Consider the following 17,423-nt stretch of genomic DNA (forward strand, 5'->3'; position numbering starts at 1 on the left):
CGACTTCATAGTTGGTAATCTCACCACGCTTTATCACGTCCCGATTTAATCACGTTTTCGACCTGATTTTGTCACCAAAAAAAAAAAATTGAAAATTTTAGTCGCTCTTTTTATTTTTGCAAATAATACCGCAAAAAACAGTCATTTTCATGAAATAACTTTCACCGCACGTGATTTATTATGAATAATTTGAAATTATTTCATTTAAGTATTAGTAGTATTATTTAAATTATTAATTTCAGAGTATGTACCTATCAAGAATGTTGCAAGTCTTTTCGACAAGAAATTATGGTATCCGTTCACGTACCAGAGGAACTCATATAATCAATTTTGAGTACAAATAGTTAGACTATTAAAAACAATAAATTGACTATCGATTTACAATCAAAATCTTTTTTTTTCGTTTTCCACTAATTTTACCTATGTAATTTTTCTCAAATGTGACTCCTTTCTATTGAAATTTTCGAAAAAAGTCGTGGACGGCAAAGGGTTAATGATCCCATGATTATCTTTGCATGCCATGCCACGGTCGCTTTGATAGGGCCTGATTGCGGACACATGCAGCTTTTTAAAGAGGTTTAACAGAGCCCGCTGCCAGGCCCCACCACGTCCTAGGCAGGCTTCCTAACTCGCAGAGGCCGTGAGGGGATTAAGCCTTGGACAGTCCATTCTGCCCCAACAATCATTGGGGCTGCAGGGACTATGTCCAAGGGCTTTACTACCCTTCCTAAGGGCCTCTGCGAGTTAGAGGACCTACCGGACGTGGTGGGGTTTGGCAGTGGACTCTGTTAAACCTCTACAAAAAGCTATATGTGTCCACAAGCAGGTCTTATCAAAGCAACCGTGTGCCGCTCAAAGCGCACAGGAGCCCAGATAGTGCCAATTGGCATGAGAAGTGTCCCTACTTCGGTAGTGCGTGTTCTGCTGCAGCACAGAGCGAGTGATCTGCTTGTGTTGAGGCAGGAGTGTCATAGTGCGTCACCACTATTGTCACCTCGGAACACGGCAGAATTTTGAGTCTGGACTGCGCATGCCGTAGCGTAGTATTGTTGATTGGTCCCTACATAGCGCTAGTGGCACCTCAAGGCATGATGTTTTGAGAGAAAAAGTTGAGCAACCTCTGCATATAAGTGCGCCGTTGAGGTAAGAGGTAAGAGTACAACGTCATCAGCCATTTCGAAGTCATTTCGGTACTTCGCAGCAGCCCGCGGTTTGTTTCGCGGCCGGTGCGATTGAAATCTTTTTGATTACGATGAGGAACAGTAGTGGCGATAGAATACATCTTTGCCTCACACCAGCTAGGCCCCGAATGGGGTCGGACAAGACCCTATTTGCAACTAAGATACTAATTTCGTCAATTGGAGATGCAATTTCCAATATAGTGGAGACGGATGTTACCCGCGACTTTAAAAGGCGTATTACAGCTGCAAATAGGGCTTATTACGGACTTCGTAATCAGCTTAAATCCCGTAGTCTGCAAACGAAGACAAAACTCGCGCTGTATACTACTCTGATTCTTCCGGTGGCTTTATACGGCCATGAGCTTTCGGAGTGTTTGAGCGTGAGGTGCTGCGGACAATACTCGGCGGTAAACAAAAGAACGGTATCTGGCAGCGTCGCATGAACCACGAGTTGTACCACGTGTATAAAGGGCTGGATATTATTAAGCTTATACAACACGGCAGACTACGGTGGGCTGGACACGTTGTTCGTATGCTGGAAGAACGTCGAGCGAAGATAATATTTAGTACAGAACCCGGAAGAGGCCGCAGGCTTCGTGGAAGGCTTTTTGCAGTTGAAGAGGACCTGAGGGCGCTCAATGTTCAGGGCGACTGGAAGCGATTGGCCCGGCGTAGGTTCATCTAAGAGCTGTAGCCCATCAAGTACCTATCAAGTAAGTAAGTGTGATTAATAATTAGGGAAACCTCTATGGCACAGGTTCTTCTCAGGCGTCTTAGTTGGTAGCAGTTGTGGAAGATCTGGAAACAGCAAGCGACGCAGAGTACAAAAAGCTCGAAAACATTGATAATTGGCTGCGATAGAGGTTCGGATAACCTCATTTTCTAATTCAGACGCAGGGTTGGGGCGGCTGTAGGTCGCTGGCACCGGAGGCACGACTGTGCTGATGGTGTGTACCTTGAATGTGATTAAACCAATTTGAGCGTGTCTGTGCTAAAATCTATTTTATAGTACCATACCAAAACAAATAAAATAAGAAGACCGATCTGTGTCGATGTCGATCTCTTTTGTTATCCAGACATCAGTCATGATAGACGTGTTTTTAAAATCTGTCTCCGAACTACCTATCTACCGAATCCACTTCAGTATCTTTCCTTTTAAAGTTTTACCGTACTTTTCACTGAGAAGAATAGATGCTTCTTTTTGCCTGCGAAATGAAGCAGGAGGATTACTGGCCGTTGAAGGATTGTACTCGATTCCGAAGGTGTGCAATTTATGGAGGTAGAAACAGCTGATTTGTTTATGGGCAATGACTAGACAAGACTAATACATCAGGGACAAATTAACGAATCCACACTGTACTTGCTTGCAAATGGAGTTCAGAAGACCACATTTTCAAGCTCACCACAGAACCGGGAATGCTGCTGAGGTGAGAGCAATAGGACCATCCTCCGTGACTTGTGGCAGGTATGCGTGTCAGTGTAGAATGACTATTGCTTACTCGAGTGGCTGGAGAGAAACAGACGACTTACTTTGAACAAAATGCAATCAAAATCATCGTCACGGTTGAAATATCGCCCAATGCTAAATACACTGTGAGTGAACAATCGCCAACCACATAGCGGTAATGTGCAAACGGTAAATAAAAGGCAAAGTCGATGACAGCGCCATCGGTGACCGAACGACCACCTACAAAAAATTGAATCTACCACCACCTATCACCGTTGGGGAGGGGTGAGAATGGGGAACCGCTCTCACCGATAGTCTGGAGGTCGGATAGCAAAATTGTTCAAAAAGGTCTCTCATATTTCAGTTTTCATGCCCTCAGCTCAGATACATTCAATCTTTTCTACAAGCATTCTAAGTAGTTGAAAACAGTGACCCATTCTCACCCCCATTTGACCCATCGTCATCCCCGACGATGGTACCGTTCAAAAGGTGAACGATGGAACATGTGTTGAGTGAGACGTCTGTTCTCTGTGCCATAACAATAACTTCCTCTGATGATACATTTAGTTGATCGATGGCTGTGGCAGCAGTTCTCGGGTGCGAGGGTGACGACACGTTTATATTTATGTTATCTAACCAACTAGTATTAAACACATTTCTATTTTTTAACACAATACAGGGAAATATTGAAAAACTCCAAAAAAAGAGCTGTGAAATACAAATTGCTATGGAGCTTAAAAATTCAAAAGAATTACCTATTACTTCGGTAGATCGCCAGTAGAAGCAGATTTTGACATGTACTCTACCATGCTACCAAGAGTTTGATTCAAATTAGTGGACGACATTTTTTTCGGTGCCCGAGTGCCAACATACTCGAAGCTTAACGGTAACTGACATTAATAATTCTCTGTCCTTCTGCCTCGGGCTGAAAATCTCGATAATAAAGACAAAAAAAAATCTGTCCTAGCTGTCTTAGCTCTAGCCAATGAAGAATATCAATAATCCAATCAATATGCCACGGTCTTGAAAATGCTACTATTAATAGCTATTGGCTTTCTTTGCTCTTCCGTTTCTTCAACCAAATTGAACGCCATTCCACGATTTCTACATTTTATTTTCGCACTTAAATTTATATAAGCAAAAGTAGAAGCATTTCAACCGAACATTTTCTTAACCATATTATTATATGCGTTCTCTTCTTGCTGCTTTGTTGTTTTGATCCGATGAAACAGCGTTGAGCACTCTTTATTCGCCATGTAGTCGATTCTTTCTAGGGTTTCGATGGCTTCCGAAAACTGCTTCACGTGGTACTGGGCTAAAGCCATTCGGTAAATCGCCTTATCAGAGGGTTTGACCTGGTGTTTAACGAATTTCAAGACCTGCATTACTTCCTCAAACCGATTTTGCTTTATCAAACAAGCAGAGATGTTGAGGTATATAATTTCTAACAGGGTTTGCATTTCTTCTATGGTGTCTGGTCCCTCTAACGCCGGATCCAGTGCATCTAGTGGCGCACATGAGAGTAGGCATTTGGCGGCACGGTTAAAATACGTATGTGCAAACAGTGGGTAGCGAGGGAACATTTGCACTCCCTTTTCTTTGTAGTTTTTAGCTCGAGATAGATTCTCAAGAGCAGATCTCGTAAATGGAGGATTCGGGTTCTCAACTCGTAGTAGTTGAATGACACAATCAACGTTTTGGCCATTGCAGCAAGTGATAGAACACATACTTTTTTCGTTGGGAAGCATTTCCATAACGATTAGTTCTATATAACAATCGACAGGAGTCAATCCATTTCCAATGACAATCCACTGTTCGGAGCTTGACTCATCTTTGTTAAGTATGTTCGATTCTTTGCCTTCAGGATTACTTATTGCACTTATATCTATGAGACAACGAGCCTCTGGGGCTGGTTTGATCATCGTCGAAAAACTGAACTCAATCAACTCTTTCCGAAGACCTTTGGCAGCGTTAGTCCAAATTTTTGGAACTAAACCATCTCGAGCAGATACTCGCGACATAGTTTGCGACTCAGCGTCCATAATGTGTCGCCTAATATTGGATTGAATATCCGAGGGTTTATTTTGTAGTCCTCGTCTTTGTCGAAATGATGTTCATTAATGTAGAATCTGGGAGGATTAGGGGAAAGAATGGCTAGCAATAAACCTTGTGCTCCTTCCCTAGGAGTTTTGATCAAAAGCACTCTTAACGGTTTTTGTATGTAGTAGAGAAACTTATTTGATAAAGGTGGGAAGCTTCTGAAGATGCTAGTTTCAACGTTGCCAGGATCAACACAATGAACAGACACGTTGGAATTAGCCAAAATCGATGAGAGCTTATATGCAAACAATACCGAACTGAACTTGCTGTACTGATAGGACCTGAAACGATTACTAGAAGAGTCTTCAAATTCCCGATGCAGCTCTAAATCCGGAAATCGTTCAACTCTTTGATGTGCCTTCGAAGACAATATCACTATCCGACTATTTCCAGAATATTGTTTTAATTTTGGTAGCAGCAAAAGAGTTAGCAAATAGTGACTCAAATAATTTACCTGAAATTACAGAAGAGGTGAAAAAAAATACGTTTAGATTTTCTTTGAAAATAAAAAAAAGAAAATTAGGGCAGAGCGGGGCAAGATGGATGGATTAAGATGTACTCTCAACATTTTAGTACCAAAACATTTTTGTTTAATTTTTTTTATAAATTTTTTGCACATGGTCTATATTTGAAAAAAACTATCATGTCAATGAAATTATAAAAAGGTAGCTCAATTAACGTAGGGTTAGTTTTGAAACTGTAAAAAATAATTTTCAAGCTGCTGACCGCTAATCAATTAACAATGAAGTGACTTCAAATTTGGCAAATCTGCTGAGAACTTTTACTGATTTGAGCTGTTTGTAAAAATGGGTTTCCGAAATGCGAAACGCATATAAATCAGATTTCTGAACTAGGACAAAATCGGACCTCATAAAAATATGTTTGAGCTTCATTACATATGCATGAACTGGACAAAATCAATAACCGAACACTAATTACGTAAGCCATTTTTCTGGACTTTTCATCACCCCCTCCCCCCTTGTAAGATTTTTCCCATACAAATTTATATGGAGTGGAAGAAAATGGCAGACCCCTCCCCACAGAAGTGCTTATGTAATTAGTGCACGACCCCCTACTGTGGCATTACCTCACCGTTTTTAAGCAAAAAATGATTAGGAGTGCTTGTAACCTAGGGTAAAATGCCCAATAGTGGACCCCCTAGTAGCGAAATTTTGCTCTTCCTGGCATAAGGAGTGGAAATTTTCAAAATAATAATTTTGCGTGAAATCTAATATCAAGCTCTGCATCTCCTCTTTACGATACATACATAAAACGCTCAAATACTCGACGATATTCGTTGAAATTAACATTTTAAAATCTGACTGAATTCCCCCTATAGTAGACCCCCTGGGGGTCCATAATAGGAAATTGCTTCCCTATAGTCGACACTTCATTTGATTTTTATGTTCCGTTTCGGGACGTTCTTCTTTCCTATTATGGACCCCCTAAAATAATCCTATAATGGACACTCTCGTGTTTATTTTTTATAGAATTGTAAAAAATTATCTAATTTCACTTTCCATGGCATTTCCAATGCATGTAGTCAAATCATAGGAGTGTAAGGTAGGTTCTCCCGATGGAATTTCATAGCAAAATGTTTACATTTTGCTGTAATAATGCAAACATTGCTGGAGGGTCCACTATTGGTTGGGGGTCCACTATTGGGCACTTTACCCTATGCATTTATTCATATTTATTCAGGTTTTTATTTCTAACCAGAGGCCAGTTGACCTAGATCGCCACGCCTCTACATTAAAATTTATAAGATTCTAAAAACCAAAATTGACCCACCCTATCCGTGACCCATCTTGTCCCACCTTACCCTTATGATTTCTTAGAATGCCCCTAGAGGTGATAATACCCACCTGGAATGTCTGTTCGATTCCATCCACAGTTAACGTAGATTGAGTATAAAATATTCCAGCATTATTCACTAACGCGTATATCGGTTTCTGTAGTTCGTTGACATCCTTAACGAAACGTACAACGCTTTCCAAACTGGTAAGCTCTAGTTCGAAAATATTGATCTTAGTATCTGGGTGACCGATTCGTTGTTGAAGTTGCTTTTGTATTTCCCGACCTCGCGCTAGACTTCTGCAACCCAAAACTAAATGACAATTTCTCGAGACAAGTTCATCAGCCAAGGCCAACCCAATTCCTGAAGTTGCTCCAGTGATAACAACCAGCTCATTCTTAACGAATTTCCTTCTGCTGCGGTAGAGTCGGCCGATGTAGAACCACCTGCGAAGAAGGGTATACTCAGTCATTGAAAATATGCAGTCAATATTATAATCTATTGAAATTCGTGTGTGGAACGGAAAAAACAAGTGAAATGAACATTTACCGGATTGCATAGGACACAGTGCCGATGGTGAAGACTATGGCAAACTTTTGCAACAATCTCATCACGGGAGCAGTCACAAATACACGCCGGAAAAAATAAATAAAGTCTGTTCTAGCTCTGTCCACTAACAACTACTTTACCTTCTTCAACAATCAGCGAGATGAAACTGTGATAACGAAGGTTTTCTTCTAACTTTGCTTCAATTCATGTGATGATAAGCTTGATAAGAGTAAGGAAAGGACAATAAACAACTGCACGCTCGTCCGGCTGAACTCAATTTTGAGTCACTTCAACTCAAAATAATAACTTCTTCAGAGACGTCAAACGCTGAGTAACTGAGAATTATTATTTTGAGTTAGTTTGACTCATTCTGTATAAATCGAAGCAGAACTAGAAAATGAGTTCACAGTGAAAATTTGAAGAAGTCTAACGGTCGCTGATAAAACTTCATGTAAGTTTCTCGGTAAGTTTAACCACAGATAACAGATATTGAGGCTGGCATCCGATACGTGTGTAAACATCCGCAACCGTTAATTTGAATGTATTTTTAATTGGGACCGCGTTTGGCAATCGATTGGAGATGGCGCAAGGATCATTGTTATTGAAAACGCAGCCCAAATGCGGCTGTCGAATGCATTGGCTGCGTTCGACGGTTGTTAACCAGCTGCGTCCGTGTGTACTGCCGCAATCAGTTGAGTAGATGGCAATTCAAAAGTTTACACAGGATTTTCAATAAAATTTGTACTAGCCTAAATATCTGTTATCTGTGGTTTAACCTAAAGTCTAAAAACAAATTGAATATTTGGCTCTTTTTCGTTGCAGAACTAAAATCATAAAGCAGCAATCCAAAGTAACTGAAGTACAACTATTCAGACAAGGTAACCCGCATTTATTGTTTCAATGTGAATAAATTTATCAAGTAGTTTCTCGGTATTTTATAGATTGTAGTTTTGGGACTTTGGCAGCACCCTCATACACTACGTTAGATATCAGCATCAGTAATCTTTATATTAAGATACCCAGATACTGTTCAAATCCGATATGAAGGCTCAAAGGAGGTTTAGGAAGAGGTCCACGGTTAGAACCCTAACTAACGATCTTTCAGCAGCCCACAGCAGCCATTTTAGGAACGTTTTTATTATTTTATTATAGTAATCGGAGCATGTATTTGTATTTATAATGTATTTCAATTTATATTTATTTGATAATAAATGAATGTGCTCTGTTTCCAAATTAATTCTTTTTCCACTGAGCAAGATTGTTTTTCTCGATTTGACAAACTCAAAATCCTATATATCAAATTTTGTGAATTTGAGTTGAAGCAACTCAAAATAAAATATCTTCTTCCGTTACTCAAAATTGAGTTCGATGGCCATAACTCAATTTTGTCTTGAGCCAGTTTTTACGATTTTGAGTTAAACTGACCCAAATTTGAGTTCAGCCGAACGAGCGTGTGCGATATGAGGATTCAGTGCGATGCACAAACAGAAAGGTAAATAAATCGGAACACGTTCACTAATTTAAACTGACGTCATATACATGGATATAGGCACATTCAAGGCACAGTGGGCACAATTAAATATTCTGGAACTGTGCCGAGTGGCTTACCCCTTGGTTTAACGTTTAACTTTCCCGTTTAACTTTCCCAGCGCTTTCTGGTGACAATGTCATACGATATATTGTTTCGTGTAACATGCTCGCAAGATGGTGGTAGAGGAGTTGGGCGATGGATTTTTCAGAAAATTATTCAAGCTGTTACGTCTGTTTGTCTGTGCTGTTACTGATTCCGACATTTTACGAACACGTTTGCGATCTCTCGCCTGAATCTGTGTAAAATCCATAACATAGACGAATCCAAGTAAAAATAAGAAGACACACGACGGTGTTAACTTTGACAGATCCTACAGCATAGGAAGATCATTTTTAAATGCTTATAATACAGTATCCCCCCGCTGATCCAACAAATGTATGGCTGGACTATCGAGGTTTCTCTCGTTAATCCGACTGTCAAATCCATACAAATGAACCAAAACAAAATCACAGCACAAATTTGAAAACTGACAGCATACTTTTTAATCCGGAAAATTCCGAATTAGCGAGATCCGGACCAACGAGTCGTCGGACTAACGAGGTCCGGATGAGCGGGGGGATACTGTAAATTCTAGACAAATTGTAATTAAAATGTGATTGATGTACAATACGGAAAAAGTTCTGAATTATAAATACATATTTAGAAGCTTATCTCAATTTTTTATATATTTTCCAAAAATGTATCTATCCTACATGTAGTTTGGAACTTTTTCCGTATCATACATCAATCAGATTTTAATTACATTTTGTCTAGAATTTATTATAAGCATTTTAAAATGATCTTCCTATGCTATGCTGTAGGATCTTACTTGGATTCGTCTATTGATTTGCACGGTCGTTCAGCGGTTGTAAACAAGTTCAATCTCGGCAGTGTCACATGAAAAGGCTGAAAGAAACATGTTTACGAAAAATTAGTGAGATTTCCGTGAGAAAAAAAAGAGACGGCAATACAATTTTACTCAGGCTGTGAACCATTCCAGCCATTCGTTTAACTTTTAGTTAAAATTTGACAGTTCGATGGTTATTTTCAGGCTTCGGAATTCTCACTCATATGAATAAAAACCTGCGATTAATCCATTTAGCGGAGTGTGATTTTTCATGGTCCCCCTGTGAGGAAGTATTCTCACACAACATTTTTATCCGGATAGAATGGCGGGTGATAAATTCGTTAGCGCCGGATCGCCGGATAAATTAATTTTAATCCACAAATTTTCCTTCTCGCCGCCTCACCAGATACATTTTACAAGCATATTTACAAAAATTTAGGACCGCAACGGGATTCTAACCCAAAAGAATTTTAAAATGTTCAGAGCGCCCACTAAAACCACGCTACCACATGAATTGATTGAAAGCCAGGGGAAAACTGCTGTACTAAACCTTCTGCTTATTGTGGCGCATCGTCAGATTCAATCAGCTTGGAGAGGCAAAGTAAGCAGCATTTGATTTTCGCGAAACATGGGAAGAAGGATAACAATTTTTCGCACCATCGCTTGTGCCGGAGTTTATCGCACTGTAATTTATCCGGATAAAATGCATGGTGGAGTGATCTGTTGTCGCGTGAGTGAGTGAGAAATCCGAACCCTGGTTATTTTCCCATCGTGGTTAAAATTTCACCCCGGAGCCGACCCATTTGAGTTTTGACAGATTGATAGTTTTTTGGAACAAAATAGATTTGGCGCCAATTTTCTCGCGAACAAAGTTTAACTATCGAACTGTCAGATCTAACCATGCTCCAGAGGAGGGTTGTTTTTAACCACAGAGAAATAACCATCGAACTGTCAAATTTTAACTAAAAGTTAAACGAATCGGTGGAATGGTTATCACAGCCTCAGTCTCTGAGTGATTTGAAACGGGCGTGTACGTGTTTTCTGAACAGACCCTTCCTCTGTCAAGTTTACAAAGTGTTCTGTTCGTGCTGTTAGCACTGCTCCAGCAGTTGAACTTTATCTGTCGGGCGGCTCAGTCGTTTGTGTTTGCTAATTTGAATCGTGCGTAGGTGGATTTTTGGTTTTCAGCTGTTTTCAGTTTTTCCCAGTAATGTTTATCTAATAATCTAATGTATGTTTTAGCCAAACTTTAGGTGAATTGTGTATTTGGAGTGGAAAGGACGAAGATAAAGGTATGTTCAGTGTTAGGCGCGTACTGCTGCAGCCCAAACTTTCATATTTTGCTTGTTTACATCGCGTTCTGAGATCGCACTTAAGTTGGAGCTTCACATTGCTTGCTGGGCTTATGCATGATATAAGCCAGGTCAAGAACATTCTCAACGTTTTGAAAACAGGTTCTTATTTGGAAATATATTCTAAGTGCAATATTAGAACATGTTGTTACAGTGGTGATCGTCATCATTATTTATGTTTGAGAGTTTGCGTCTAACGCCAAGTAGTGGCTAAGTGATTTTTTTTCCTCTTTTAAAGAGAAACTCAGCGTGTGGATCGAGAGTTCAATCAATAAAATAGTGTAACATCGGCATGATTCAAAGATATGCAAAAAAATAAATGAGTGAGTTAAACTTGTGAGCCAGGGTGCAGTTAGGTACTTGTTGGATACTCACGAGTGGAGATTCTAAATCGCCGGAAAAATAAACCACAGCCATGGAATGATTTGGTAAGTACTCTTATTTGCTGCCAGGGTTAGACAAAAAGGTTAAGATAGGTAAAATTTGCCCTATTATAACTGGTTGAAATTATTTGATGTCGAAAGAAGTACCATCGGCTGCAGAACTCTTCCAGGTTTCTCATTTCTCTCCTTGTTCTTAATCTCAGATCGGTTCACGGGCACCGGAGATGTTTCGGGTTTTTCGGCTATGTTAAAATGCATTTTTCCTTCTGCTTGTCATTTTATGGGACGTATACTATTCAGTTTTATGCTTCCCCAAAAAACTAAAGCTGATATGTCGACTAATGCTGAATGCAGATAAAGAATCCGTCAGAAACAAGCAGTAATATGGCCGTCTCCGTGAAAACGGGCCGAGATTTGGCCATTCATCCTGAATCGGTGTCACTTTCGCAGAACACCTGGAACCTGTTGTAAATTGGCTAGTGAGTCATACAGTCCAGCACTGGCCGCTATAATAAAGTGTCCTCTTGCCGTTTTTCATACAAAATGGTCAACTTTGAAGCTCTAGATCACGGTTGCCGGATTTCTAAATCTCGGTTCACGGGCAACCGAGGTCTAGAGTTTGAAAGTTGACCATTTTGAATGAAAAACGGAAAGTAGGCACTTTATTATGCCGGCCACTGTATATGTACACTCCAGGTCATAAGTTTGGGTTTACACCTTATAAAATTTGACGAAGTTGTGTTTGCACATATTTCTGTAGTATTATGTCCGATTTGTGATTTTCAGGGCTCAATGGATAGATAATGACTAGATTTTGAACTTAAGACATTTGATACAGCATACTATTTGTGAGATGAATGCCAAGGTTGAGCATAAAGTTGCCCTTTTCATATAAATTTAACCTAAATGTGTAAACCTAAATATTTTCCACATGTGCCGATAAAATTTCAAAACAGTTGGGGGGGTACAGGGCCCTAAATGCCGTTAGTCAGTGGCTGTTACAAATATTTAATGAACACTATATCTTATTGCTCTCCAAAAGGTGAAGGTTGAGCTGGTGACCGTAAAAAAAAAACTCCACGGGTTTATAAAAGAATGTTTTAAAAATCCTCAAAATATTCCGGAAATTATACTGTTGCTCCCTCAAATTCTTATTTTGGGCAAAAAATCCAAGGAGAAGAGACTTTTTTTTTAACAATTTGTATCGGCTAAATTGCGCTGGACATGTCTTTATGGTTATCAAGGAAAGAAAATATTGTTAGATTATCTCTCATTGTGAGCATGAGCATGAGCATGATGACCGCCTCTGTTTTTCTCAATATCAGCAAAATATACAGCAAAACTTGAGGACCAGGCCTAAAACGTTCTGGAAGTACATAAATGAACAAAGGAAACAAGCTGGGCTCCCTACAACAATGACTCTGGACGAGGAAGTGGCCTCTACACCCCAATCCATCTGTCAGCTATTTGTCGACAAGTTTGTGAGCACCTATTGTAACGAAGTCATCTCTGATGTCACAATCGCTGAGGCTGCTAACAACGTTCCTGCAGTCGGGATCACTTGGGCCACGTTTTTCGTAGATGCAGAAATGATCCGTAGAGCTAACTCGCAGTTAAAATCATCCATGAGCCCAGGTCCGGATGGCATTCCGTCTGCGTTCTTAAAAAGGCACATCGAACTTCTGCTCGCTCCCTTTCAATTGATTTTCAACAAATCGCTATCCAGTGCACTTTTTCCGTCCGTGTGGAAAACCGCTCCAATGTTTCCCGTGTACAAGAAGGGCGATCGAAAAGATGTCAACAATTATCGCGGCATCTCATCCTTGTGCGCTACATCCAAATTATTCGAGCTAGTTATAACAGAACCACTCATATCTCACAGTAAGCAACATCTGTGTGCCGATCAACATGGGTTCATCTCAGACAGATCTACGACCACTAATCTTTTGTGCCTAACTTCGAGCATTACCGACAGCTTTGTGCAGAAAGCACAAACGGACGTTGTATATACGGACCTATCTGCAGCTTTCGATAAAATTAACCACGCTATCACGGTTGCAAAATTGGAAAGACTTGGCATTGCTGGTTATCTTTTGCGCTGGTTCCATTCATATCTCACCGGACGGTGACTGTCTGTTACGGTAGGCAATTCTCAGTCCACTGAATTTTTGGCAACCTCAAGCATTCCTCAGGGAAGCCATCTTGGCCCCTTGATATTCCTCTTGTATTTCAACGATGTAAACAATGTGCTTCGAGGACCGCGACTGTCGTATGCGGATGATATGAAGCTCTATGCCCTAATTCGGTCTATCTGTGACGCAATGGACCTACAACAAGATATTAATTCATTTGCGGCTTGGTGCACATTGAACCGGATGGTTGTCAATCCTAGCAAATGTTCCGTGATCTCTTTCACTCGTGTAGATCAGCCAATAATTTACAACTACGAGCTCAATGGAATTGTGATGCAACGTGTGAACTGTATAAAGGATCTTGGTGTTATTCTAGATACGCAGCTAACATTCAAGCATCATGTCTCTTACGCAGAGCCGTAGCGTGGATTTCGGGCGCCCTTGGCGAAAATGTTTTTGGGCGCCCCTCTTTTTCTAAGGAAAAATGTTCAATGTTTTACATTCCAATAACATGTTGATTCTCACCCTAAAGTTTTTTAACTTCATTAGCAAAGTTTTCAGCAAGGTAAAAAAGCAAGATTGAAAAGTTTAGTGGATTATTTTAGATATTTAAAATAACAAGCAGTATTTGGCGCGATGTGGCGGTATGTTTTTAAAAATGTTGTGATATTCTTTTACTATTTGCTAAATATGGTAGAAAATGTTAGGTACTGGATTTTCGTATGAAATCTGTAGAAACACTCAGAACGGGCTGGAAGATCATTAAAATGCTGAAAGTGATTATGATTCCTTTCAGCTCATACTGTCCATAACGGCTGTTTTTTGCTCTCGATTGAAGGAACTAACGTACTTGCAAATACATCATGGAGAAAATGGATTTAAAAATCGTGACACATCATATACAAATTTCAGATGGTGGGTACAAGAAAATCCAACACTAAAGTGGATCGGTCGATAATCGAAATCGCTAACTGATTTCAGATCAAGAAAAATCAAAATAATAAATTTATATACACGAGCGCTAAAAAAGCGCGTCCGAACTCAAAGGTGGTTCAGAATGCAATAAGTAACTGCCTATAGTAAGATATTCATCAGTTTCATCTTTTCCCCATTGGACTCGTACCTATAAGTTTTTAATTCGGTGGATTCAGTATTGTACGAAAATTATTGCGTTACATTTGGTCTTTTGGGAATGGGAAAAAATGTGGTGAATTTATTGTTTATTCATCTTACTTTTACCCCTACCCCGATGTAGGTAAGTGGAGCAAAAGGTCTTTCAGAATTTGTAACGGACCTGTAACAGTAATGGACTAAGCACAATGGATACGTTTGCGTACGTTTTGACAGTTTTTCTATGGGAAAACTGTCAAAACGTACGCAAACGTACAAATTCTGCGTGGCTCTTAATACTGTTCAAAAATGGAAACAATCCGATCCACAATATTTATATAACCTTTTGAATATAAGACTTGTCTATAGACATATAAGACTTGTAGAAGAAAATATATTTATAGAAATATATTTATATAATACTAAGTGATGTGATCTATGGGATTATGTTGGTAATTATAAAGCCACTCCACTTGAATGGAGTTCCATATAAAAGTGATGACTTTATAATTATTTCCAACTGACACGTGCCTTTTCAATAAAGATGCATACAAATAACAATCATTAATAGGAATCGATAATTTGATCCTTAAACATGGCTATTATGTATGAAAATCAGCGAATGTGTAATAATTATTTCCCATTGTGTAGTGGCAATACTATTTTTATAGAATGTGTTTTGTCAAACATTTTTTGAATTTATTTATTTATTTCGTCAACCGACGTAGACTAGTACATTTACAGTACACATGTTCTCAATGCTATAAATACATTATTATAATGTATAAAAATAAAAATAGATTGGTTAAGTAGTGTATAATTTTACAATGTAATTTTAAGATGTGTATAGGTTTCAGATTGTGAAAAAATATTTTTTTAGATTCTGCCGAGACAATGTCAATAGTTTCGCAGTGTTGATTATAGATGGCCATCATCTGATTGAGCGGTCTGAATTTGGCATAGTTTGTGCAACAGTGATTAGTTGAAAATATTTTTCGATGGCCCAGTTGTCGAGATGGTATGTAGAAATTTATTTTCGATAAAATATTTGTTTTGCGAAACTATATCGTTAACAAAAGAAACCATTGCAATTTCCCGACGCTCTTCCAAAGTTCGATTGTTTTTAAGCTTGCGTGCCTCATATGACGAAAGTGGGAATGTTGTCCAACCTAATTTACGAAGAGCAAACAATGGTAATTGTTTTTGTACTGATTACTCTTTCTTCGTGTGTTATTGAAAATGGGGACCATACAATGCTGAAATATTCCAGTATCGACCTTACATAAGCAATATAGGGTAAAATGGCCAATAGTGGACCCCCTAGTAGCTATTTTACTCTTCCTGTCATAAGGAGTAAAAATTTTCAACATATTAATTCTGCTTGATATCTGATACCAAGTTCTGCATCTCCTCTTCACGATACATACATAAAACACTCAAATACACAGCGTTGTTGTTTGAAATTAACATTTTAAAATCTGACTGAATTCGCCCTATAGTAGACCCCCTTGAGGTCTGATGAATTGATAGGAAATTGCTTCCCTATAGTCGACACTTCATTTGATTTTCATGTTTCGTTTCGGGACGTTCTTCTTCCCTATTATGGACCCCCCAAAATATTCCTATAATGGACACTATAGTGATTCAAATTTTGACTTTTTGCTCCCGATGCTTAAACGATTGCATTTTCCATTTTAATAAATATCCTCCTAATTTTTTAGCAAATTTGGATGTAATTTGACTGTGCACACGTCATTTGAAGTTTGTATGGAAATTACTGTGAAAACTGACCCTTATGTGGAAGACCGTTCCGAGAGGTCGCCCATGAACTATTTAAATGAAATCCACACATTGCCTACCTACACAGAATACTTCTCAAGCTGAAAGGCAGTTGTTGTTGCGAAGCGATTTCTCGTTTGGAAGCAAAGTTCTGAAGAAAACAAAAATTCTCATTATTGATATTGATGTTATTCTTTTACGTGTTAAATTGAATTTCCCACGATTCAGTATTTTCCTAATAACTTTTCTTGCGAGGGTCAAATCGTTTCGCAACAAAGACGGCCTGTTTCCTTGTAAAATTTCTCATGTTGCCGATGTACTTATATGTTGTTAGAGCTTGAAGCGAAGGGGTCATACACTAATTACGTAAGCACTAATGGGGGGGGGTCTGCCATTTTCTTACGCTCCATATAAATAAAAAATGATTTGGATGGGAAAAATCTTACATGGGGGGAGGTGGAGTTGAAAAACCCAGAAAAATTGCTTACGTAATTAGTGTACGGCCCCGAAGCGTTGGGGAACGGTTTTCCATGAAAGTTACTGTTTTCATAGCAATTTTCATACAAACTTCAAACCGCGCGTGCTCACTCAATTTACATCCAAATTAGCTAAAAATTTAGGTAGTTTAATAAACAGGCAAATGCAATCGTTTAAGCATCGGGGGGCAAAAAAGTCAAAATTTGAATCACTTTAATGGACACTCTCGTTTTTATTTTTTAAAGAATTGTGAAAAATCAGCTAATTTTACTTTCCTCAGCATTTCCAATGAATGTAATCAAATCATAGGACTGTAAGGTAGGTTCTCCCGATAGAATTTCATAGCAAAATGTTTACCCTTGTGCTGTAATAATGCAAAAAATGGCTGGAGTGGTCAAATTATTGATTGGGGGTCTCACTATTGGGCAAGCTCTTTACCTCTATAATGTTTTTTAATTTGTGTAAATGGGTCATGAAAGTTATAGCAGAAACGTTTTTATAAAACCCATTATATTATTTCCTTTATGAATAATGGTGTTGTAGTGGAACTCTATCGCATTTTTCCACAACATGGTTTCCTAATGCAATTGATATAATTGAAGATGTTCTTTTTCTGCTGAATGATATTAGGTTAAATTTTTTGACATTATTTAGTTGCAGTAGGCTTTTATTTAATCATTCGTAGAATGTGGTTATTTCGT

The 17,423-nt window shown here is 38.9% G+C and overlaps 3 protein-coding genes and 1 long non-coding RNA gene across 13 annotated transcripts in view; 2 read left to right on the forward strand and 2 right to left on the reverse strand.

Moving 5' to 3' along the window:
- Positions 1 to 3,782: 3,782 nt before the first annotated feature.
- LOC134206646 (uncharacterized) lies at positions 3,783 to 4,550 on the reverse strand. Its single transcript, XM_062682374.1, has one exon. It carries the CDS (start codon positions 4,548 to 4,550, stop codon positions 3,783 to 3,785), a length of 768 nt encoding a protein of 255 aa, XP_062538358.1.
- On the reverse strand, positions 4,479 to 7,206 carry LOC134207603 (retinol dehydrogenase 14-like). Its single transcript, XM_062683317.1, has 3 exons — positions 7,073 to 7,206; positions 6,594 to 6,969; positions 4,479 to 5,182 (listed from the first exon to the last, which is right to left on the reverse strand). Exons 1-3 carry the CDS (start codon positions 7,132 to 7,134, stop codon positions 4,619 to 4,621), a joined length of 1,002 nt encoding a protein of 333 aa, XP_062539301.1. The 5' UTR covers positions 7,135 to 7,206; the 3' UTR covers positions 4,479 to 4,618.
- A 191-nt stretch (positions 7,207 to 7,397) lies between these two features.
- LOC134207610 (uncharacterized) lies at positions 7,398 to 8,169 on the forward strand. Its single transcript, XR_009978388.1, has 3 exons — positions 7,398 to 7,523; positions 7,895 to 7,950; positions 8,014 to 8,169. It is a non-coding gene; the product is annotated as an uncharacterized LOC134207610 (long non-coding RNA).
- Positions 8,170 to 10,579: 2,410 nt separating this feature from the next.
- LOC134205326 (ceramide kinase) overlaps positions 10,580 to 17,423 on the forward strand; it is a 55,786-nt gene continuing 48,942 nt past the window's right edge. The window contains exons 1-3 of one of the 10 annotated variants that reach the window (XM_062680486.1): positions 10,580 to 10,650; positions 10,732 to 10,781; positions 11,080 to 11,269. The gene's annotated coding sequence lies outside the window, so the exon portion shown is untranslated. Of the gene's footprint in view, positions 10,782 to 10,819; positions 10,944 to 10,980; positions 11,270 to 17,423 lie in introns of those variants that run through there. The other 9 variants (XM_062680485.1, XM_062680492.1, XM_062680482.1 and 6 more) reach the window with 9 other exon arrangements.

This window comes from Armigeres subalbatus, chromosome 1, assembly GCF_024139115.2.
Source record: "Armigeres subalbatus isolate Guangzhou_Male chromosome 1, GZ_Asu_2, whole genome shotgun sequence".
Taxonomy (NCBI): Eukaryota; Metazoa; Arthropoda; class Insecta; order Diptera; family Culicidae; genus Armigeres; species Armigeres subalbatus.

Bases quoted from the DNA above. Each gene is read 5' to 3' on its own strand.
- LOC134207603 (XM_062683317.1), bottom strand. From the start codon at position 7,134: ATGAGATTGTTGCAAAAGTTTGCCATAGTCTTCACCATCGGCACTGTG. The intron at 6,970-7,072 runs GTAAATGTTCAT...CCTTCTTCGCAG, and splicing joins ACTGTGTCCTATGCAATCCG to GTGGTTCTACATCGGCCGAC. The intron at 5,183-6,593 runs GTGGGTATTATC...CTGTAATTTCAG, and splicing joins GAATCGAACAGACATTCCAG to GTAAATTATTTGAGTCACTA.
- LOC134206646 (XM_062682374.1), bottom strand. From the start codon at position 4,550: ATGATCAAACCAGCCCCAGAGGCTCGTTGTCTCATAGATATAAGTGCA.